Source organism: Necator americanus, chromosome I (genome assembly GCF_031761385.1).
Source record: "Necator americanus strain Aroian chromosome I, whole genome shotgun sequence".
NCBI classification, from domain to species: domain Eukaryota; kingdom Metazoa; phylum Nematoda; class Chromadorea; order Rhabditida; family Ancylostomatidae; genus Necator; species Necator americanus.
In genome coordinates, this window is record NC_087371.1 from 9,048,479 (window position 1) to 9,073,081 (window position 24,603).

Here is a 24,603-nt window from a genome sequence, read left to right on the forward strand (position 1 = left end):
AATTTGACGTTACTATTTTCTCAATCGTAAAACGATTATTTTTTGCATTATATTTTATCCTTAAGATTTAGAAATTTAACCGAATAATTTCAATCGATACGTAGGAACTTTTATTCATCCCAATTCCAAAGGCAAACGCAGAAAAGGACATATTTTCCTGTTTAATCCACATGCGTGTCCATAACGTCTCATCATATCTCCTTTTTCGGAGAAAAAAAAACAGCTATGCATCTGCTTTCTCTTCTGGCTGTTTTTTTTTTGGATTTTGTATCGTATTGCGTTACTTCCGCTTACCACTTCATTTTTCGAATTCTAAATTTGGTAGGAAATGAAATAATTGGTTTCTAAAGCATGACAATTACTTTCGAAAAAGTGAAGTAAATGTCAGCGAGAAAAACACAGCAAGGGACTGTGGTCATTCCACCGAGAAGTTTATCAGAATAGTATTCTGATTTTAAAAAAGATTAGGAAGAGATAAATAAAAATAGTAGTAAAACTGTGCAGTTGGTGTTAGCTGTAGAAATGGAAATCCCTTAGAGGTATGTCTTAAGGAGTGTTTCTGAATTACTGAAGCCATATCCCTTAAATACAGAGAAAATATGGTAGAATACACCGTAATCATTTCTCAAACCCTAACCTCTGCCCTCCTTACCCTCCGTTCTCCTTGCTTGCTCCTCGGAGCCCTAAATGTCCCGGAGATGATCCCGTTAAGGAGAAGAACCCTGCGGCTAATCGTCGTCGGCGCAGCGATGACGTCGGCCTGGCTGAAGACATTAGGCAGCGCGGCGGCGGCGGTGGCGATCGATGCACATCCGCATCGTCGACTCGACAGGAGCACTCGGAGCACTCCGACGGCTCGCGCTCGCTCACTGCCCCTCGGCGGCAGTCTCCCTCATCGCATGCCCAGCGTACAGGCGGTTCTGACTCCCAGTCACGGTAAGTGAATTTTCGCCACGTTCATCTATTTGCCTCCTCTGATCATTTGTCGATAAATCGATCCTCGTCCGCTACTAGCGATTCTTCATCTGTATCCACATTTTTGAGAAAACTTCACTTAAAATCACTATTTGAAGTATTTTTGAATTTCCACATCATCTTCACCCTTCTCTTTAACCACAGAATTCCAAACAACATACGTGCAGCCTTACGGGAACATCTTCTCCTTAACTAAGGCTAAGCATCCAGGAGATTTTCGAGCTTGAGATCTGCCTACTAATGGCTAGCGAGCCGCGTCTAAGACATAATTATTATGGCGTAGAGACGCAGCTCTTCTTCCACCACAAATCCAGAAACTTGAGACATCACTTCCTATGTCGAGCGCGAGAAAACACGATCGACAAAATAACTTGCGCGCCCTCATCGAATAAGGACATACGGTGGGCTAGATTAGTAGAATATTCTCTTAAACTCAAAGTGACTCGCTTGAGGATAACATTGACGGGAATTTAACTCTTTTTGTAAAAAGTGCGTTAGTTATTTCGGTTTCGTTGATGTCCTATGGGCGCTAAGCTCCGCCGGTCAAAATCCCTGGATTTGTGGACGGGAATGATGGAGAAAATGTGCCTTTTCATGTCCTGAGCGTCATGTACTTAATTCTAAAGACTCCTCTTGCTAATGGAACGATCCACACAATGAAAATTCCTGTAAAGGTCGCGTCTAATGATTGTGTTTACATCAACTCGATGCAATTTTGATATTTTCAGCATGTATTTCAGTAGTGCATATGTATAGCTAGCTACCGTAATCCATGCCTGAGAACATCTATAAATGAGCTAATCTCCTTGTTTCACATTATTCCACCGTATTCGTTGGAATGAATCACATCCGTTCCGTGTCCTGCTACCATATCAGCGCGTATAATCAATTTCCCCGGGGCAGATCGCATCATATTCTCCAGAGAGGAATCCTCTTCGGTTAGCATGTGTTTTGACAAATGTTCTCATATATGACGTTGATAAATAACTGACGCATAACGCGAAAACAATACGATTCGTAGAGCGCGAAAACTCGTCCAATCCCCAATTCAATCCAGACATTAATGACCTTTTCCGTATTTCAAAATAATTCTTTGAAAACACTATTCTAAATTTGTTGGCTTTTTGACGACAGCTTGGCTCAACGGGTGAGCCACACACTTTCTAACGTTTAGTTTCCATGATTTCCTGGTTTTTCTTTGAAAGAAGTTTTTTTTTGTACCGAATCAGTTTCTTGTCGTCGAGTAATATTTTATACGCAACTTGGACCAGGACAACGAAATGTCGTGGACCGCCCCAGATACGCAAAAAAGCACTATGTTGTCAATTGGTTCAGCTATGGATGAAACTGCACCTACCTCCTGTATTCTCCTTCCTATTCGCTCATTCCACCGTTTCTCCAGACCAGATCTCCAGACGACGTCGCCAACGTCATCGACCATGAACGTGTCACGTGCGCCAAATGAAGCGAGATAACGATAGCAACAGCGAGCTCGTCTCCGCCACATGGGCCACATCATGATTATCGTGGGCGGTTTCCGGCTGAAATCTATCCAGAACAGAGCCACTTATGCTGAACACTGGACACGAAAAAAATACAACACCGGTGTACAAAACTGAAGGACGAGAGTAACTTTCCCGTGATGTGTAACTGCCAAGTAACATATCTTGATGAAACTTGGGCCATAAATAGAAAGAATTGTTACAGTATACTCCAGAAGATTACAGGATTACGGATAAAGTCACTGGCTTATCAATCCATTTGGGATGCGCCAACGCGTTTTACCGAAATTCATAATCGTTGAGGTTTTGGAACGCATGGTGGCCTATACAATGACTTGCGGGGCTCAACCGATGACCCGGTCAGTGTTTTTATCTTCCCAGACAAGTCTGGTAGCAATTTATCGATCCTAGAGGGATGAAGGGGTCTTGTTGACACCGGGGAGCTTTCGAAACATCAACTGTGAGGGTACAACGACTGCGCTACACCCGCCCCGTATAGAAGGTAGCTGAAAGGAAATGACCGGAATCAAGGATAATATTTACACTGACAGTTACTGTGATATATGGTGGGTCCCTGGATAAAAGAAAAGTTGGGACATGGTTCTTAATAGGCTGTATTTGATTACCACGGACCGCTGGCATGTTGGCCGCAAAATTGCTGAGGAGTTCTTGCGGTAGGGTGCTGTAGTCTATAGTTCCGCTACAGTTACGCATACTTCACCACATCCAGCTTTCTGTGCCTCCTGAACTTTCCTCCTGAACAAGTCGTTCATACAATGATTACTTTATTTCTCTCATCCCCATATTTTGCACAACAGTGTATTTCACAGGAAATGTCTACAGCTCAATTCATCAGCTATTCAACCAGGCAAAATCCCGTGCCCGCTGATCCATGTTCATTGTTCTTCGACTGGCATTTTGCGTTGTTTTCCAGAGCAGTAACTCTACTTCATATGCAAATTAGCTTCGATTCTTCTTAGGTGGCCAGAAAACTAGCGCACCGCCTGCAGAACATCAAACATCGCTTCTAATTAAACAGGAAGAAAAACTATTACATTAATTATATTACTATACTGTGTATTTCTAACTATACTACTACACTATCTAACTGTAATTATTACTATTTCTCAATATTTTAAGCAGTAATTTGCATTGACTTAGTAAAGTCACATTCTTTAATAAATTAAAGCATTATCGCCCCTGATTTAAAGGCAGAAACATCACAAAATTGACGTAGTTGAGAAATCCGGGAAATTATAGAGTTCAGGATGTGAATTACGAGCATGATTGTGGCACCACACAATTTTCCCTAATTATCCTGAAAAACCGCGTGGGAAACGGCGTTTGTTCCTAAGGAGCACGTGAAAACGCACCACCTCATTGTCGTAATCTAAGCTTCGAACTCTATTCTATTTTCCCACGCTTTCCAGCTTCGTCACTTTCGTGATACGTTACCTTTAATAAGCACAAACGGATGTACATCTACCTTAATCAACAAAAGTATCCGACGTTAAAGTTTCGTGCGCGTCCGCTGTGAAATTCCAGAATTTCTTTCCCATCATACATGAAAATATCCTACTTAGAGGCATCACCCCACCAATCTGAGGTGGTACGGATTTCAAATGGAGTATTTTTATACCGGATAGTAGATTATGGAGAGGGTGTGATTCTTCCTAATTGCCGTAAAAAAACGGTCGGAAGATACGGCGCGTGCACAAGGATGGCGCGCTCCAATCGAACTTGGAGAAAATAGCGCGCCGGAGCGCTCGAAGCCGTATCCTCCGGGCCGTTTTTTCACGGCAATTAGGAAGGAATGGACGGAATTACTCTTCTCCCCATACTCTACGACCCCGTATACGAATACTCCATCGGAAATCCGTACCACCTCAGATTTGTGGGGTGATGCCTTTAAGTGGTAGAGAATGCTTCTGGGTCGTATACCGTAATAAGATGTGCAGGCATTCGAGATGACGCGATTTAGATACGGTAACATTGGCCAGCGATTAACTCGATGATGAGGTTGTTCGTGGATTTTATGGACTTTTTAAGAGAATGCGACATTTGATTAGAAACAATTAACGGATAATGAAGACATGATGAGCTTAGTTGTTAGGGATCCATCCACCATTACTCCCAAACTGATTCCCACTACAATTTTCGTGGAAATGCATCTAATGGATCAATTCTTATCCTTTGTAAATAGCGTAATTAATCACCAGCGAAGCATGTGAGCAGGGCATCCAAAAATTTCTGGTTCCGATGAGTCCCGGAAATCATGAAGCGAGAAAAGGTACACTTCTCCACGATGGCGATGATGTTTCCAACCATTTTAGGGTTTCTCTTTGCTAATCGATAATACAGTAGGAAATGAACAGTCTTGAACAATTTAGTCACAATTCAGTGTGAAAAAAAAATCCTCTGGGATTCAAATGCTTCGGTTCGCTTCGGATCTACAACCTTCAATCAAAAAATCTTCAACTTTTCCCTTCCCGTTGAATTCTCCTCAAAATCCAATTCCTCTTCGAATGGACAATTGAGAAATTGTTTTTAGCAAGGTTCTTAGCCTTCTCTTAGAAGGAAGGGTATTGTACTTCTGGATTTTTCAAAAAAGAAATGAAATTTGTTATTTCTGTCATTTCCCGGCTATGAACTACATTTTCCCCTCATCTATTCATAACTCGAAATGTTCGGTTTTTTCTACATGCTTCAACGATGCTTTTCTCATTAAATATCGCCGACGTAGATGTGAACTGCTAATGCGTAGGCGGTCTGGTATCGCTAACTTGTGGAATGAGGTTTGATGTGTGTGGTTACAACCCAATAAAAAAAAAGAAAAAATACTTGAAGATGCATGTCACTAGGAACAAAACACCTCATTAGTTCTTTTGCTAACCACAAATTTCTCACTTGTCGTTGGAAATAAAAGAAAAATTACTCCAGAATTTTGTGAACACGCAAATTTTCCTACTCTAATTTTCCTGTTGGAACTACCAAGATCAATTCATCATTTCACAATCCTTTTATTAATGGGACACTTTAAATTTGTATGAAAAGTAGGAAATTCCCCACGTGCCATGAACCCCGAACAGTCACCCAGTCAATCGATACATCGATCGATTTTCAGAATGGCTGTATCTGGGAGTCGGAGGTGCGATTGGTCTGCTTGGGCTTGTCGCTATAGCAGCATTACTAGCAGTTCGAAAACGACGACAGTATCCTTCGTTGCTTTTACCACCTAAACAGGTAAGAACGTGACCGAACGTGTTGCCGTGATCAATTTCGTGTTCGATCAATTTATCGATTATTTGTCAGCCTTTTTTTCGAACAGCTGTTCAACGATATTCAATCAAAGAAATTTTTAGCAGCCTACGCCATTTCTAGTTAGTCGGGGACAGCAAATTTCACTTCGAGTAAAGACCGAAAATTTCTGCTAGGGATTTTCCGCATTTAAGTAGTTTTAACTCGTACGTTAGGTTCCGGATATGGTAGTTTCTTTCTTGTTGGATATTCTCGTAGTTTTTTTTGATGTCAGCAAATACGCGAGCCACCCCATAGCAATCGGCGAATAAGAGGTCTCAAGAGGTCTCGGAGGCCCTCTTCGAACGAAGCAGCTCTCCAGATCCTAACGGATGATTAAATCCACTCTTCGTGCCTCATTCCATCACTCATAAGCATGTGTAAGGAGTTATATCGTCGAGTCGGGGGTATAAACAGAAACTTCGATTATTCCGGAGATTCCGCCCTTTTTTTGGGATTCTTGATACCATAATAATTCTCCAACTTTGCCTACTAATGGAACACACCTAATAACGAAACGTTCTCTTTTACAAACACTGCCTATAGATCAATCGAATCGATAACTATATAAATCACATGGATTTTGTCTTACGACTGAATCCAAGTGTTGAACTAACACTAACGGAAATACATTCAGGTACTTCATGCGGAGGTATCTAATATTCAATATTCTTTTTTTCTGGATATTTGTTATATTCAATATCCAATAGATACTATATTTTTGTGCGTCTACTTGAACTTTTTTCGCGCAAGACGTGGGCGGAATTATTTCCAGCATCTGGAAAGTGTGTTTTTCCAAAAAAATTCAATTTTAATTATCTAGAAACAATCGAGAATACGGATTTAATTACTGCATTACGTGAGCTGTCCTAGATTCAGAATAGACGCACGTTTGGTGGTGAAAACACAGCATAACTTGTAATCCACCGTAATTTCATGAGTAGCGAATGTCAAAGAAAAGAAATTGTGTATTCTTCTATCTCGATGGAAGAAAAAATGGTTGGAAAATCCTTGCAAATGTTCCCAATTCAAAAAAAATGCTACATTCACTGCTTGTTTAACTAGGCTATTCCGAATGACATAATAGAGTCGGTAAACTAACTTTTTTCTTATTCTTAAGGACTAGTTTTAATACAATTACTCAAATCGATATTCTTAGGAAATGAAAATGAAGTATAAAATCTAAAATGCGATCTTAGACACCAAATATCCACGGTGGTCCACATGAGGTGTGGGATAAAAAAAAACTACACACAACTTTGCACAAATCAATCCAAATAAGAAATTTTTCAATCTTTTTTTTTCGGAATTTTCCATTCCAGTAGTCGCAAAATTCCACATAAGATCTCACACATCCCATTCGAAACGACTTTAGCTTCCATACAAGCATCCAGTCTCTTACGGAAATTCTTAAGTATGCGCGCGATCATTTCCGGCAAGATTTCGTCCGCGAAATCTTCCTGGAAATGATTCTAATTCTGAGTTTCTGAGCTCTTCCGAGTTTTTGAGTTTTTCAAGTTTCTCAAGATTTCGAATTCTAACAACCAGCGTTTTTACAAAGCGACTATTCCTGAACGATCCTAAAGCGATACCATCTTTATCTAGTAATAGAGAATAGGATTGGTCAGAATAGGACAAAAATGTTTTAGAAAAAAAGAATAGCACCATAGCAAAGGACAAAAAAGCAAAAAAAAGCACGAAAATGGATTTTCCATAGCCCGTCACATTTCATATGGACCACCCTGTGGATAATCAACTGAATACTAAAATTTCAAGTTTTCGGAGCTAAAAAAATTCCCAATTGAGTCACCGTACGGTTCAAATTCTCGACATCGATAAAATTTTTCGACGTTGATGATATTTTTATTTGATCCTGGAAATTTTTACCTCTGGTTGTCCTCCAAGGTGAATTACTATGAGTACGTAGAAAAAGCCCCGTATTCTCATTCATCGACTACTGTAGGAGCGTGATTCATAAATTATATTTATATTTTTTTTCTCGATTAAATTTTTAGCGTTAAACCAAAACAACAAATTTTTGAGGAGAGAAATAAATCAATAATAAGTGGAACTTTGAGTATCTACGTAACGTAGCTGGAACTGTAGTGGACTTAAAATGCCTACGTACCGTAATCTCTTCATTCATTTCTTTTGACCAACTGCAGTGATTTATCCAAACTACGCTAATTATTCACAAACAAGCGATTTTTGTGCTGTCATCTAATTGTTTACTCTGTTTGCCTCCATTCACCATCGTCAGGCTAACACTGTCTTAATGTTGCCTTAATTATTGTTTACCTCTCAACAATCTTTATAATATAATTTCAATGCATGCTATAAGGATAAAATAACGGAAATAATTATACAAAAATGTATAGCATGTATTAAATGGAAACTATGGATAATAATAAAATATATATATATATATATAACATAATATAAATGTGTGATATAAAAATAAAATAACGGAAATAATTATATAAAAACCTATAATTTGTAGAAAATAGAAACCATTATGAAAATATTATTATAGATGATGTATAGTATATTATACAAAATATGTGCAATTTAATATAAATGTGTGATATAAAATTAAAATAATGGAAATAATCAAAGAAAATGTATAATATGTACAAAATGGAAACTATGTACTATAAAAAATATAAAATATGTAAAATATAATATGTTCCTAAAGTTTTTAGCAAAAAATTGCATGTGGCTGCTCATAACTGAATGTGAAAATGATTTTTTTCTTCATTTGCAAGAAATAAGAAGAAAAAAACATGTGCTATTTGAAAATTTGAAAAGAAATTTTTGTGAGTTTCTCGATCGATACACGACATAAAATTCCAAATTGCGCCATTAAGCAGAAAAAAAAACTGTAAAAGCTAAATTATCTCATTTTGAACGCTTCCATCCGATACAAATTGAGAACTCGGATGTAATTTTTCCTTAATGAGTGTATACGCATTTAATTTTTCTATTTTGTACTACAATATCGATCCAAAAATTGACAAAAATTAAATCAGCTCAAGAAAAACCAAAAATAATATTTTGTAGAGAAAGACAGCTCTTTCAAATAACGTCTTCAACAACGCTAAACTCGCTTTTTTCTGGGCGCGTATTTCAAATTTTAGAGAAAAAAACGATGTTCCTCATGCATCAACCTGAGATTTATTTGTATTCGCAGTTCGGACACAGCAAGTTTCAGTTTTCAGGAAGTTCCTCACCCAAAAATATGCTCCACATTAACGGATTTCTCCTTAGCCGCTGCTCATTTGTTGAGCCCTTTGCAGTTCGCGTTAGTTGTGGTCAACAAACAGATCAAATTACGATTACTGAACCCCCTATGGCAATTAGATAGCCGGAAAATTTTCTAATGACGAAAAAGCCAGCCACTAAAGCTGAGCCCATTGAGCGCATAACAAAAACTATGGATCGAAGCTCAATTATGGAGTCCAAAATAGAATAGTGGGGAAATGCTGAATTGCCACTTTGTTGTTGTTGTTGTTTTTTCCTACTTTTTCAGGCGGATGGATATCATGGATTTGCATACGGGGAAGGGGGAGTAAGACCGTAATCGCTGGAACAGTTTCTCCATGAGAAAATTCTCACACTTTGCCTAATGAGTTATGCACTATGTGCTGCAGAAGTGAGAAACGAATAACTCTGTTCTCGGATTCAAACGCAGAATATAATTTATTAACGGAGGATAAAGCAGAATAACGGGCTTCCCATAACCATAAAATACTCGAAAGAAGCTCATCATTTATGTTTTCTTACTGTACCAACGACGTTCTGGTGAAAATTTTGTTAATGGCCAATAACCTCGTTTTTATCAAAGGCATGGAAATGGTCTTCGAGGATTTTTGACGCTATGGATGCCCCATCTAACTCCTTCTTTCTCTTCGCCGAGCCTCAGTAGCGTTTTAAAGGCAGCATATCACGAAATTGACGTGTTACGGTAACCGCAGAGAAAACGAAGAGTTCGTGCTCGTACGATCACGAAAACGAGCGCGGCCCCGCTCAAATCCTCCTATTCAACCTAAAAACGGCGTGGGAACCGCTTTAGTTCCGACGATCCACGTTAGAACGAGCACCATTGTTCGCGTTTCAGTCCACTCAACAAAAACTCATTTATTTTACGTGAATAAGCTGGTGAAGAGACCACATCATTCTTCGACCGCTCGCTCATCGAAGCGTCGCGTGTAGAAAAGTGGCGCGTTGCAGCTGATTTCGTAGGGAAGTACGGCGCCTTCCATACCATTTTTTTACGACGATTAGGAAAAGATGAGCGGAGCACCTCTCGTCCCCATAATCTACAAACTTAACTCTACGTTTTCTCTGCGGTTTCCGTGCCTGGTCAATTTCATGATGCGCTGCCTTCAAGTACACCACGCTAGAACTTTAAACAAAAAAAAAACTGATCGGTCTCAGTGACTAGCAAGGCTGATGGACCGCCACATTCTTACAGATGGTCATACGGGCGATTGAGATCTAAAAAAGTACAGTATCCTAAGGTATTAGTGTCTGGGTAGCGTTAAGGAACTGCATATGGGACAATTTTATAGCTCACAAAGTGTTACGAATGGCTTAAGGTCATTAGTAATTGATAAGCGCCCGGTTCTGTTATTCATAGATGGATTCTAAACGGAAATCCAGAATCTTTCTAATGCCTTTCTGGCAGATATTTCTTTCTCGTGGGCTGATATCGTGCATATTAATTCAACCTCATTTCCATCATGTTTCCCCGTTCTTCTACCGCCCTCATGGTTTCACCAACCAAATTTTCTTTAGCACCATATTTGAGGCCTGGCAACGAGAGACGAGGAGTTTGATGAGACGTGCATAGCATCAAAAATCCTCGAACCAGTTTTTCAAGTTCCTTGATGAGGACGAAGTTGTCAAAACATCAGCGCAGAAAATAAATTTTAACCGAAATCTCGCTGGCGCAACAAAAAAGCGTAAATCCAGCACACAATGCCGAGGTTTCAAGATCAGGGGACTTGGAGATTGCTGGAAAACTCATTATTTTTACTCATATCTAATGGATTTTTACTAATATCTAGAAATCTCGCTGAAATCAATCAACTCAACATGCGCTGCATTTCTTCAAATAGAACAATTGTTTCTTTTTTTTACTCAGTAAGTGAAACAAATTGAAAAAAAAACGTTAATTTTCCCCTTAAATTACATATTTATGCGTCTGTCACTGTCTGGATTTTTTACACTTCAGTCACTGGATTCATTGAAGATCCTATGAACTTTCAAGTCATGTACAAGGAGATTTACATCTGAATTTTTTCCCTTCATCCAAATTTTGATATCCAAAGCAGTGCTAGCGTCGTTGAAGGTTTCCGGATTAGCATCATGGAACAAATAGTGTTAATTCTTCCTCTCATCTACATCTATGGAATGACTGAGGATTACATGAGGATTAGGAAACCTAGGAGGAAGTCAAATAGTCTCTAGTCACCACAGATGTCCTATCGCTGTGAATATCTCTCAAGACTTCTAATGGATATCCGTAACGACCGGGCATTAGGACAATGGTGTTCTGATGGGTGAGGGGGGGATGTTTTGGGAAGAAGGATTAGTGTCGTTGTTGGTTTGCTGCTTCGAATAAGATGTTCAGAGTTGTTATTCACTATATAAATATAATAATAATAAATAAAATACCACATAATATTATAATAAATAACAAAATATTATAATATAGATATAAATAATAAAGTATTGTATAATAAACAATAATAAGTATAATACATGACAATAATAATATCAAAATTTTGTTATTATAAAATTATTAAGTAAATTAACAAAATTATTAACTATAGAACCATTCGCTTAAACTTATATTTAAAAAAAAAGAAAGAAGAAGGGGTTTTTAGAAAAGCACAGTTCTAATTTTGCAGAAAATCTCACCACTATTAATTTTCATTGATCCAGTGATGGCGAGCGAGGCGAACACCACAGAAAATCTGAAGTCCGCTTTTAGCCTAGTAAGCTATAATAGTAAATAAAATAACATAAACTTTAGACTGGTAATAAGTAACAGTAAGTAAGTAAGTAAGTAGTAAGTAATATCAATGAATAATTAGATAAAATAATAATAAAATGTTAGCGTTCATGAAATGGCGATAATATGGAGCGGTTCGGAACTCGCCCACGCATTAGCCATACTTTTCCTGTCTCGCCACCACCCACTCGACTCTACCATATCAAAAAACCATTAAATAATATGCGCCTCATTTCCTACGCGCGTCTAATTGCCGCATTCATGTCATGTCGTCAGAAATAGCTGTCCGACAGACGCTAGACACCAACATCGAGAGGAATTTGGAAAAACAACTCATTGATTGTTGGTCAAACATCATTTTTTTCTAGTTAAAGAAGCAGTGATTATCCCATACGCATATGCATGAATAATTGCATCGATTTCAGGTAATCGCCGTACGAAATGGCTTTCCAAAAGGTCCTGGTGGACTGAAGCAAAGCCCATCACCGCTGCAGGTACTACTAACCAGCAAAACATACAAATTTCTTCTACGTGAACTAATCCGTGATTTTCAAAAAAAAAACTGACATTTCAGAGTCCTCTTTCAACAGATTCGTCGCCAAGTCCAATTGTACCTTTTCAATCATTGCTTGAGGATCGAACGAGAAAATTATCGCCATCCGAGTTACCCTCGGAACGAGGAGTGATCTCGTTCACGTTGAGCTATGATCCAGTATCGCTCGCGCTACAGGTGAGAAGATTTTGTTTTGAAAGTTCAAAGACACAAATTCATAAGATATTTCCTGGAAGTACAAGCACGTTGTATTAGTGCAAAATCGTCTACAAAACGTGAGCAAAAAAAAGTGTATTTTTGTCCAGTAATAATCTTCATACTTGACTTTTTCTATCAGAAAATCAATCTTCTTTGAGTGAATGTTACTCTTTTTCATCTTTTTTCACCTGAAAATGTAACATAAAAGGCGAATATTGTCCAATCGAATATTTAGGATATTGTCAAATTTGTCAAAACGTAAAAATTAGGCTAACTAATCGAAAATAGTCTAACCTAAACTAAGAAATCATGAAGTTGTCTATCCGACAAGGGTTTTAGCGTCAATCATGAGTAATTGCTGCAGAATCCTATCTCCTAGGGATATGTATAGATATGCCAGAGAGTGTACGCCAGAAACCATGATCTCATTTATTTTCTGCATACATATTCACCTAGAAGGTTCACTAAGGCCGTTTGTAGTGCAGTCGGTAAAAGGTTCCGCTGTGACCGCCCGATCGATCGCTAGTACGAAACCGCGCCGGCGCCAACTAAACCTTTCATACCTCTGGTGTCGATAAATTGGTACCAGACGTGTCTGAGAGGATAACAACGATGACTTATCACTCGGGTAACCACCGCAAGTCATTGTCCAGGCTAGAGACGCGTTCGTAAACCTCAACCGATTTCCGAAATCAAGGTAGAACGCGTCTATAGGGCTTGCTCAATGCCGTGCACTTTATCCTTTCTCCTTTATCCAATTTGAATAGAATTTTATGTTTTTATGGGAATTTTTATGGATGTAGTCCTTAAGACGGAAACATCATTAACAGCAAAACAAGCTAAAACTATCGAGTAAAAAGTGCGAAGAATTAAACTACAGTACTCGAGAAGCTGTGCTCGAATGAAATTATCAGTCTTAGGAAATAACCATCAAATTGAAGGTTAGGGAATCGTACTGTCTACACCTTACGAGAATGATGAACCTTAGCGTAAATGTTTACATTCGTCGTGTTTTTTTTTCCATCCAGAAAGGGAATTGGAACTAATTCCTAAAAGGAGCGTTATGAGAAATGGGACAAGTGGAGTGCAGTATTTCTTTCGATGTGGTGCGGAGAATGTAATGACCTTTCTGGATCATAGTACATGTTCCTCAGAGTTCTATGTTACGAATTCTCGTTCCTTTCTTTTTCTTTTTTCTTTCCTACAAATTTACAGCTGTGGAACTGTTGATACGTAAACGTAGTCCTGGAATTTGTTTATTCGACAGTAATTACGGCACCGAAACCACTAAAGCTTCAGTGGCGTCGATTCGAATCCAACGAAAACACCATCGTCAACTCTGACTAGTACGAAATCGAGTTTAAAGAACGCAAATCCATTCAATCGTCTCTGAAAAAAAAATTGCGCCAAACAACAAAAACAAATCATGGATCTCGAGCAATGCCACGCAATAAATTAATGGTTGGTGCTTCACAACGGCGGCGGCAGCGGCGTAATCCATTGGCACTAAGGATTAAAAACATAGGATTGTGTGTGTTCCTCATATAGGGTCAAATCTCAGCAGTAATCATCTGGCCCAGGTCTCAAAATAGGCGCAGTCGGTTAGAGGTTCCGCTCTCTACACGGTTGATCGGAGGTTCGAATCCGCCCTAGTGCCAACCAATCCTTTCATCCCTCCGGGGTTGATAAATTGGTACCAGACTTGTCTGAGAGTATAAAAGCACTGAGTTGATCATCAGCTGCTCTCCCCAAGTCATTGTGTAGGCCAACACGCGTTTCAAAAGCATCAACGATTACGAACGGCAGTAAAACCCGTTGGCGCATCCCAAGTGGATTGATATGCCAGTGAGTTTATCCTTTTTGGCGCAACTTAATCGCAACGAAAATGTAAAAAAATTAAACGCCACCAAATTTACGTAGAATTCTGCGTTTCTCACCTGTTACTTCTCGAGTTCGTTTCGGCTTTACAGCACTAAAAACTGACAGCACAATATGGTACTGAAATCGTGGGCGGCTCGAGTAGTATTACGGTAGCACTAGCTAAAGCAAAGTTTTTCGCATGGAGAATTATAGGTCGAGTTAAAACGATCTAATCCCTGATCCAATTGCTTATATCCAGATCATCATGGAACTGGTGTAGTTGGGAAATTTGTAGGGAAATATAAGAGGTCGGGGTGTAGATTAAAATCATAAGCATCGACACTGCTCAATTCCCCCTGATCATCCTAAAAAACGGCGTGGGAATCGCCATTTGTTCCTCTGAGGTACGTTAGAAGGCGTTGCACATGCTCAAACTCCATCAGCACCCCATTTATTGGTTTTACTTGAATAGACTGGTGAGGAGCCCATATTGATTTTCTACAGCTCGTTCATGGAGGCGCCGCGTGTGGAGGGGAGGGCGTTCTAACGTACCTCGTAGGAACTAAATCGGTTCCCACGCCGTTTTTCACAGCGATTACGGAAAATTGAGCAGAGCCACGCTCAGCATCGTAATCTAAACTCCATTACGTTTAACTGCAATTCGAGCATTAATAGTTACGATGATATCGTTAGCGTACGTAATGGGACCTTATACGCGTGCGTATTACTTTTAACGATGAAAGACCTATTATGTAATGAGTGTTTGTTTCGTATTTTGTCGTAATTATGTTGCCCTTTTATGCGCTAACAGTTTATTAACAGAGTCTGACGTGCGCTTCTTTCCCCTCTCCGTTCACACGCACTTGACGTAATCGAAATAATTAAGCTGGAAATGCAACTGTAAAAATGCGGACAAGATCCACAACTTTAAAACTCCCACTCTCCTACAGTAGAGTCTACAGTAAACCTACAGTGAAAATTTTGTATTTTATTTTCTAGGTGGGCGTGGTTGAATGTCGTAACTTATGCGAACTTGTGGTCTCACGTGACGGACAATGTCTGCTGGATCCATATGTGAAACTACAGCTTCTACCAGGTACGAGTCTTCAAAAATAGCCATGGTATCGACAAAAAATCAGCAATTATCATCGCATTTGAAGAACGTGAGCATCGTGTCAAGACCCGCATTGTTCGATCGACTACATGTCCGAAATACGATGAACAATTCACGATGTACGGTGTGACTAGCGAACAGATTACGCAAAGCACTTTACACTTCCAAGTACGTTTCATTCCATCTCTTTTAACATTTTCATAATCATAAATAAATAAATAAATAAATAAATAAATAAATAAAATAATCATAAATAACTTGTTTAGGTTGTCGCATTCGATCGCTATAGTCGCGACACTGTGGTCGGCGAATGTGTGTACAGACTTGCTGACGCCGAACTCATGCTTTATCAAGAAATGAGGTACGGGGCTTGCAGGGACGTCATGGTATACGGTAAATGAACGAAGTCCGCATTTGCAGAGTGGAATTGGCGCTTCAACCGCGCGCCTCCGACTGTGTGGCAGCACGTGGCGAACTGCTGCTATCCTTAACGTACCAACCAGCTTTTAACAATCTTACGGTGGTCGTACTAAAAGCTCGTGGGCTCAGCAGAAACGAGAACGGAACAGCAGGTATCCAGAATTGTTGAGCTTCTGACTCAATCTGTCTATTCCATGATGACTTGAGCCCATTTCCATCCATTATTACTCGGTTATTTTGCTGACGCAAACTCGGTGCGCGTGCTGGGCACATGTTCAGCGCTCTTATCCAATATTTTTGCGTTCGGGAACACAAATGCGGCGGAAACGGATAAAAAAAACGAAGAGAAGAAACAAAACAAAAAATGAACGAAAAACTACTTCTTTTCCCAGTCGTGCTATTACGATTATTTGGTTATTTTGCTGACGCAAATTCGGTGCAAGGTCACTTAGCTGTGGGACCTAACCGTTAGTTGGGGAAACATTTCCAGAGCTAAAATGAGAGGAAACCAAAGCGTTTGTCCGCGGACAAGCGTTTTTTTTTTGGATACCAATTCACCCAACCAAGGCACATTTTTACGCTGGAGAGTGTTTACCCAACTGGAGGATTTTTATTAAGTGCGGGGTCTGATTCTGCTCAAGGCCACATTACTGAAGTACATTTTTTAACTCAAAGTTAGCTTTTATTCTCCTCATATTACGCTCTGATCGTTGCGGGACCGGCGGAAATGCGCATGCGACCTAATGAAACTGTGGTCGGGCGGCGGCGATACGTCTGGGACTGCGAAAAGGCAGAGGGGAAATGAGCGCGTGTAAAGCGGTGGAGGAGCGTGTTTTGCTACAGACGCGTCGCGCTCAGCCGGTTGAACACATTTGGGATCAACTGTATATGTTGTAGTTCAAGCTCTAGTTTTTACACTTTATGTGCCTAACAAAAATGGAGAATTGTCCAACATTTTTTTTTGCCTTATTTTAGTTCCTTCGCACTGCCTACACCTTTTTTCCGGAATTTTTCGGAACAAGCAAAAAACATCGAGTTGGCTTGTTGCGTGTGACTTCTCACGCGTCATTTAGATAAAAACTGTAATCTTACAATAATCTTACACTGGAACCTTCACCGAGCCAGAAAACTATTATTTTCCCCCTACTTATCTCCATACATCCACCTAATTAATTTTCCTTTGCTCGCAGAATTCATTTTCCTGAAAGCATCCAAGCTTAGGAGGACATCTTCGAAGTACTAGAAGATATTTTATATTTTTCGCATTTATCGCAGCAGCAAAAATCGGCGATAAATTCGGGAAATTCACTGTTTTGTCGTGTAAACGAGAGAACACGGTCATTCCACATATGTTCGAACGTGTTTTCAGGAATGTTCGATGCTAAGAATATCCATAAAACGAGTCGAAAACAAGGATAGGTGCAACGTTTGAATGCTGCGATAATAAGCTCCGCAAATTCTTCACTAACAGCCGTTTAAGCTCGTGATTTCAGCTCGAAATCTGATGAGTTTCGGGAATAATTCAATTCGTTTCTCGGCTCACCGCTGGGATTAGCTTAATCCTGTCAACCTTTTCAAAATTCTATCAAACTTCGGGTTTTTTTTCGTAGTTTATATAAAAGAATACAAAATTTTATAGGAAGCCTAGACAAATTTTCAAATAGTTGCAATGAAACGATGTGGGACGACGTTGTTTCTTAGTTCGAATTTCGATTTTGCTTTATCTTTTTTCACTCCCTTATTACAGTAACCACAATATTCTTTGGCTCGCCTATTACAGTAGACATTGTATTCTCGTCTCTCTATTTATAATAATCACAGTGCTTATATTTCCCAATAGAATGAAAATGCACAATTTTTTTTTCTATTTTCAAACAGAATGGCGCGTTTTTTTTTCTAAATTTCGTCGGAAATATCACTTACTCACAAAATCGCACGAAAAATTGCGAATTATTTTGCGTAGGGTTGACGTATATGAGCAAATTTACAGTATGATTAGCCAAAAATAAGTTTTGTGCAACTATGTGAAGAAGCTTTTTCCAGGTCGTTCTTTTTCGTGCGTAAATGTTGTACGGAAACTGTACGCTAAATTTAGTTTTACTGATATAATTAAGTGAATTGACTCTCTTATAACTTAACCTACTACTCTAGGAAATCACTCAAAAAATTCCAGAAAAGAATCACTATCAGTAATTCCCGTTAGAGGGCGGAAGTAGTGCAGTCGGTAAGAGGTTCTGGTGCGACTAAACGATCGATCGTTGGTTCGAAACCGCCTTAGTGCTTGCTAAGCCTTTCATCTTTCCGAGAGGTCGATAAATTGATGTCAGACTTTGTCGAGAAGCATTTGAAGGATTTGAAGGATTTGAGAGGACAAAAACACTGGCTCGACACATCACGTGGCCTCCGCAATTCATTCATTCATGATCAACGCCGTGCAGTTTGTCCTTTAATTTTTAATAGGGGAAAAAACAGAGGAAATTCTCAATAGGAATCTATTTCCTCTAAAACTGAGCACTTTCAAGCAAAGTCGACATCTCACCAGGAGAAAAAGAGGAAAGAAAATCCCTTTCAGAGAAACTGAAGTCTTTTTTAGCGCCAGCAAATGTCATATCAGCGGAGATGACATCAGTTCAGCTCGGCGGACGCGGTGATGTCAGCAGCGCTCACAAGTCTCCTCATCCCTGCAGCTAAAGTAAACGAATGTGCTTTGCAAGGAAAATGCCGCAAGATAGCTTGCGAAGGGGAACGAGGATGAGGGTCAGGAAGGAAAACTCCCGAAGCACAATCGCGACATATTGATGCAGACGAAATCTTAGCTAAATAATCGACAATGATCTCTCTCTATTTTCAAAATAGTATTTTTCACGGAAATGAAGAGGGAAAAATATGTATTAAAAGTTATCTCAATTTATTATTGTTATTCACGGAGAACCAGGGTAATTCTGAGCGTTTTAATTACTGACACACACATCCAAAACCGTTCCGCAAAGAATTGACATCCTGAAAAACCTACTTATCCATGCAGGGGACGCTCCTCTACATTCTGCATCTATCAGCTGGTTCGGAACAAGTTCCAGGGAGTAAAATACCGTGCACCTTTAATTATTCAAATCTTTCAAGAGTATATATCATTATAAAACAATAATACATAGACAACGCTAATTTTCTGGGAAAAAAACGAAAGAACAGCAAAATTTTCTATGTACAATTGAGATAAATAACACATGAATTATCCATATTCATAACCATAATTCATAATCAATAGTAGTGTAATTAATAATTTCATAATTATTTATTCATTATTTTACCATCCAGAATATGAAATTTCCTCAAATATTGGAAATATCAACATGTTCCGGTACACTAAAATCTGTTGACTAGTCCATTCTGATGCCGAATTTTTCAAAGCCAAAAAAATTAATGAGGTTCTTCTCACCTTTTTCAGATCCATATGTAAAGCTGTACCTTCGTCGGGAGAATGGGGAAAGGATCGTGAAGAAGAAGACTCACGTTCGTCGTTCCACCGTTAATCCAGTCTACAATGAGTCATTTGTTTTCGAACTTCCGGAAACTAAAATGGATAACGCTGTTATTGATTTGCAGGTAATTTTATGGGCTCTTGAGTTAAGCGTGCTTGAATCTAAAATGTCAAACCAAGTGAGTATAGTTAGTTAAGCAGCATCACGAACCGCTTCACTTTCTAATTTCATGAAACCAGAATTCAGATACGGTATCAATGAGCGCGCTTTTTATGCTCTAGTTTCAAATTTCTGGCCCTTGGGTAATTCGGATACGGACCTTTCAGGGACGCGATTTGCTGCTTGAACAATAAATTTACGTACTAACTTATAGAATGAAATATAACAACATTCAGCTATTTATTTTTATACAGCAAAAACCCTCTAAGGTTGTGTACAGCATCTAGCTATTTTTTTCAACGACCATCTTCAAAGAATTAAAAACTATTCGTTTTGCAAAGTGTTAGCCCACGGCCGGGATCGAACCGACAATCTTCTGATTAGAAGTCAGACGCCTTATCCATTAGGCCACGCGGGCCACAGCGTTGCTGTCACAACTATTGTTTTAAGAAAAAAAACCGTAAACATAACTATTGCGTCCAGCTATCAGTCAGAAACGTGTAGTCGAGTCAAAGCTCGTTGCAGGAAGCTCATTGCAGTTACGTGAGCAACTGCGGTCGAACCGCCGCCGCGGAGCCAACAGTTTGGATCGAGGTAACGCGAACTGCAGCGATGAGTGGTACTTACGAGGGTCCCCTATCGATTCTTATCGCTACGCTCCACTTTTTTCGTAACTGCACAAAGCTTCATGTCGTTCTGACCCTACCCTATACCTAGGAAGTACCGTAGTTATTTGCGTGTTAGGACACCCGCCCACCTTCGAACTGGAAGCTAGCATCTCACAGCCATCTATTGTTACGCACTCGCTTGCGAGCTGCGAGGAGACCAGCATCCATGGAATTTCCATCCTCGAGATTTAAAGAAACTTAAACTTAAACACTTGAACGTATCGGTCTAACAATACGCTCAATGACAGATTCCTTCAAGCAATCAGAAAAAGACAGGTGAACCCTAGTATTATCAATTAGTAAAAGCATTTATTGGATATTAAAATTTATACCACGAAATAAACGGTTAGGATTTTTCCGGGAACTAATTCCCGTTGTTTGAAACTTTGTTGTTTGTTTGTAAATTTGTTTAGTAATAATAATTTGCTAACTATAGAAAACCAACACAAATCGTAAATTGTAAATATGACCGTAATCACTCTTGTTGGCTTGCAGAGATGCAGAGATGCAGAGGTAGTAGATCCATGATTCCAGGTATCGTATTCCTGGTTTTTAGTCGAATTCATTCGCATTCGATGTGTTGCATCTATTATCTGCGCGAATGCGTCAATTATTACTGAGAACCTTTCAGCGCACCGCGATTCTCCAGGAAGATAATGAAGCAGAGAGAGGAGAGAGAGAGACTGAGTGAGTGAGAGAGACCGAGGGAGATTTCTTGGCAACAATCCAAGAAGTTCTGGTTTAATGCGATTTGAACTCTCCTCAATTCATTCTTCGCTTTACAGGAGTGCCCACTTGTTCAAAGGCATCACCCCACGAATCTGAGGTGGTACGGATTTCAGGTGGAGTATTCGTATACGGCATAGTAGATTATGGAGAGGGGGGTGATTCCGTCCATTTCTACCTAATTGCCGTAAGAAAAAACGGCCCGGAAGATACGGCTTCGAGCGTCCCGGCGCGCTACTTTCTACAACGAGTTCGATTGGAGCGCGCCAACCTCGTGCATCCCCTTCTCACCGTAATATACGATACGTATACGAATACTCCACCTGAAATCATCGGATTTGTGGGGTGATGCCCTTAACATAGAAAAACAACACAACTTTCATAACTGAAGGAAGTTTATTTAAGAGATCAAATAAAATCAATAGTAATAGGTCGGTAGTATACAACATTGATGTCGATAAATACAATTTTCTTTCTAAGAGATTCACACTCGGATCCACCTGACATGTGATTGGAACTGCGTAAGTGGTTGCGCTGGCGGTGGGACCCTGCGCATCTGGAATATTGCTATTTCCAGTTGCGGGGATGAACGAAGGTCCTACAGCGTTTGCGCAGACGTGTACGCAATCGCACTGCATGTCAGGTCCCGTTGACATGACTACACTACGTGCAGTAAAATGTCAGTAACCACTAGGGGATCTCTTCAATAGGTCGGTGCTGGTGCTAGTGAAGGGATGCTAGTGACGCCCCTCCCCATTCTGGTTATCGAAAAAATAAATAAATAAATAAATATAAATTATATTTACATCATGCTACGGAAAGTGTACCACAGTAAGAGACTGTTGCATAGCTGCAGGTGCAGTTGCGTTTGTGCAGCTGCACTCGAAGTTGTGCGGCTACGATCGGGGCGGGACCCTCACTTGCCGCAGGCGGACTGCAAAGACGCGAAAGGTTCCCACAGCGATCACATCCCATAGTGTCTCTTCCAGAAACCGTTATCACAACGGGACCAGAAATAAGAAATAAATATGAAATTATTTAATTGAAACCAGAAGTTACCCGTATAAATGTCAGCAGGTGAAGCGGTCGATCAATACGGCAATCACTCGGCCATTCATGCATCGAATGTTTCTGTACTCTGTAACAAATTGTCATTAATAGTTGTCGAAGCGAATTTCCAAAACATTCGAACTCGAATAATCGAATGCTAAGTGTTGGAACTCCGGAATATTCAAGCTAATAGTCCAGTTAATAATTATGGTAACAGACGAGTTTTCCAGGATATTTTATTCCAGTACATCTCCGCATGATAGTCAAAAGAGAAAGCTTTGGTTTGAAGTGAAACTCTCTTATGAGTATGTTTTGAATCATAATCGGGTCAAAGTGACGTGAAATTTGGTGCAATTGCGTACGCAGCTGCGCTCGAAGCGGCGCAGTGGCGCTAGCGGTTGGGATCATTGCGAACTGCAGCGATGGGTGGTGTTGACGAAGGTCCCACCACCATTTTAATCGCTAGGTTGCGTCGTACCGCTTCGAGCGCAGCCGCTTACGCAGCTGCACCGTCGTTTCATGTCGTTTTGACGTTATATCATTGAGTGTATAGTCAGGTCAAAACGACATGAACCACGAGTGTAGTTGCTGTGCATCTGCGTACCCACTCGAAACAGCGCGGTGGAGGTAGCAGCTGGAACCAAGGTGGGACCATCGGAAACTGCAGCGATGGGTGATGCCACCATTCACCACGCTCCTAGCCGCTACGCCCCACCAAGGCGCCTCGAGAGAAGCCGCGTACGCAATTGCGCACGTGATTCATGTAGTTTGACCTTACCATACTTATAGTTGGGTCAAAACGACATGACGCACGGACCGTTGCATAAGCGGCCGCGCTCGGAAGCGGTGCGGTGGAGACAGCAGTTGGAATCGAGGTGAGACCATGGCGAACTGCAGAGATGGTTGGCGGCAGCGAGGATCCTTACACGATCCCAACCGCTACGCTCCACCGCTCCGCTTCGAGCGCAGCCGCTTGCGCAAATGTCCGTGCTTCATGTCGTTTTGACCCGACTATATGTACCAACTATCACTATCACCTCAATACTCCAGAAATAAAAAGGATATAAATGCAAGGAAGTCACAAAAGCAGACCAAATAAATTCACAATTTCAGCAATGTGGGTTAGTAATAGATAATAATAAGAATAACAATAATGAATAAATAAAATAAATACGGCTAATAAACAAATCTAATCTAAAGCCAATCAACTTCAAATGGGACAAAATGCTGCCATCGTCGGATCAATACGATGAATGGTACTAGCAAGGGTCCCACCTTGTTCCTAACCGCTACGCTAAACCGCACCGCTTCGAACGCAGTCGCTTACGCACCTTCGTGTCGTTTTGAATTGACTATAGCAGTAGCAGCCCGAACCATTTAATTTGCATACAACAAATCCAGATTTGCCTTAAAATGATTGTGGCGATGTGACACGAACCAAATAGTCAAAATTACGTACTACATGATCCTAGAACATAGTAATTAGTGTCGATTTCTCGGCTGAAACAGCTAGACGAGTGATCAAACGGCCAGAGTCGACATTATTGATCGTGGATGACAAATACTACATTGTTAAGGTAATCAATCATGACCGTAGCAACCGTAACGACGTTATCGGCCGTGCGTTACTGAATCTTGAGGATCAGCATGTTGTGGAAGTATTGGAGAATCCCGGACGTCAAGTAGCTCAATGGCACCATCTCGATTGATTGATTGAATGATCAGACCTATGATGATCTATAGCGTCAATGCTCCGGTGATCCGCATTATTTATGTTCATGCTGTTCAATGCTTTTGATCCGAACGCGTAATCGCGAAGAATGAAAGTTATTATGTTTGAATTTTTTATTCCCCCTCATTCATACTCAACGCTATAGTTCGGTTTCGTGTTACGGTTATTGAATTCTCGATGATTCTACGAATTATCTTGTATATTTGTGCAATCTCTTCACATTTATTCGACTCCAATCGAAGCTGCATTACGGTAGCCTGCGTAAGCACCATCATCCATAAAATTCACGATTGGAAAGGAATTAGAAGAAGAAGAAGCAGAAGAAGAAGCCTCCTGCTGCCTCTCGAACGTAGATTCGTTTAGGAGTCGATCATACACATTCTATCTTGTCCAAAAATCAATCAATAGTCGATGTTTCTATATGTTCATTTGTATCCTATGAATGCTAACAATAAATATATAGGTGGGATTGGTCGCTTTACTTTTAACTTCTCTTTTTTCACAGTTTTCAAATCAGCAACGACTTAAGAAGACTTAAGGACACTCTTTGTGGAAAATTATGGATTTAGACGAACTCTGAACTGTAGTACACAAATAAATTACACTGTCTCGACATGAAAATGAATTGATATATCACATTCCTAATCAATAGTGATAAGTATGTATGAGAAATCGATACGAAAGATCTTTATAAAAACGATGTGGAACGCTACTCATGTGCGATGTAGGCGGTCTTAAATGAACGTGCACAGCATTGTCGTAAAGTCGGAAAGATCTTCCACGTACCGTCCATGTTTCGCCCACATAAACATTATATTTTGAAAGATTTTCCCTGTACACTGTTTCTCGAA

At 40.0% G+C, this 24,603-nt stretch overlaps 1 protein-coding gene across 1 annotated transcript; it reads left to right on the forward strand.

The window, feature by feature from the left end:
* Positions 1 to 749: 749 nt before the first annotated feature.
* Positions 750 to 23,729, forward strand: RB195_004932 (uncharacterized protein; the record flags this gene model as incomplete). Its single annotated transcript, XM_064177161.1, has 10 exons — positions 750 to 936; positions 5,602 to 5,720; positions 12,219 to 12,287; positions 12,368 to 12,523; positions 15,404 to 15,500; positions 15,565 to 15,686; positions 15,785 to 15,879; positions 15,939 to 16,090; positions 19,384 to 19,541; positions 23,598 to 23,729. The coding sequence occupies 10 exons, from the start codon at positions 750 to 752 to the stop codon at positions 23,727 to 23,729; spliced, it is 1,287 nt and encodes a 428-aa protein (XP_064034286.1).
* Positions 23,730 to 24,603: the final 874 nt, after the last annotated feature.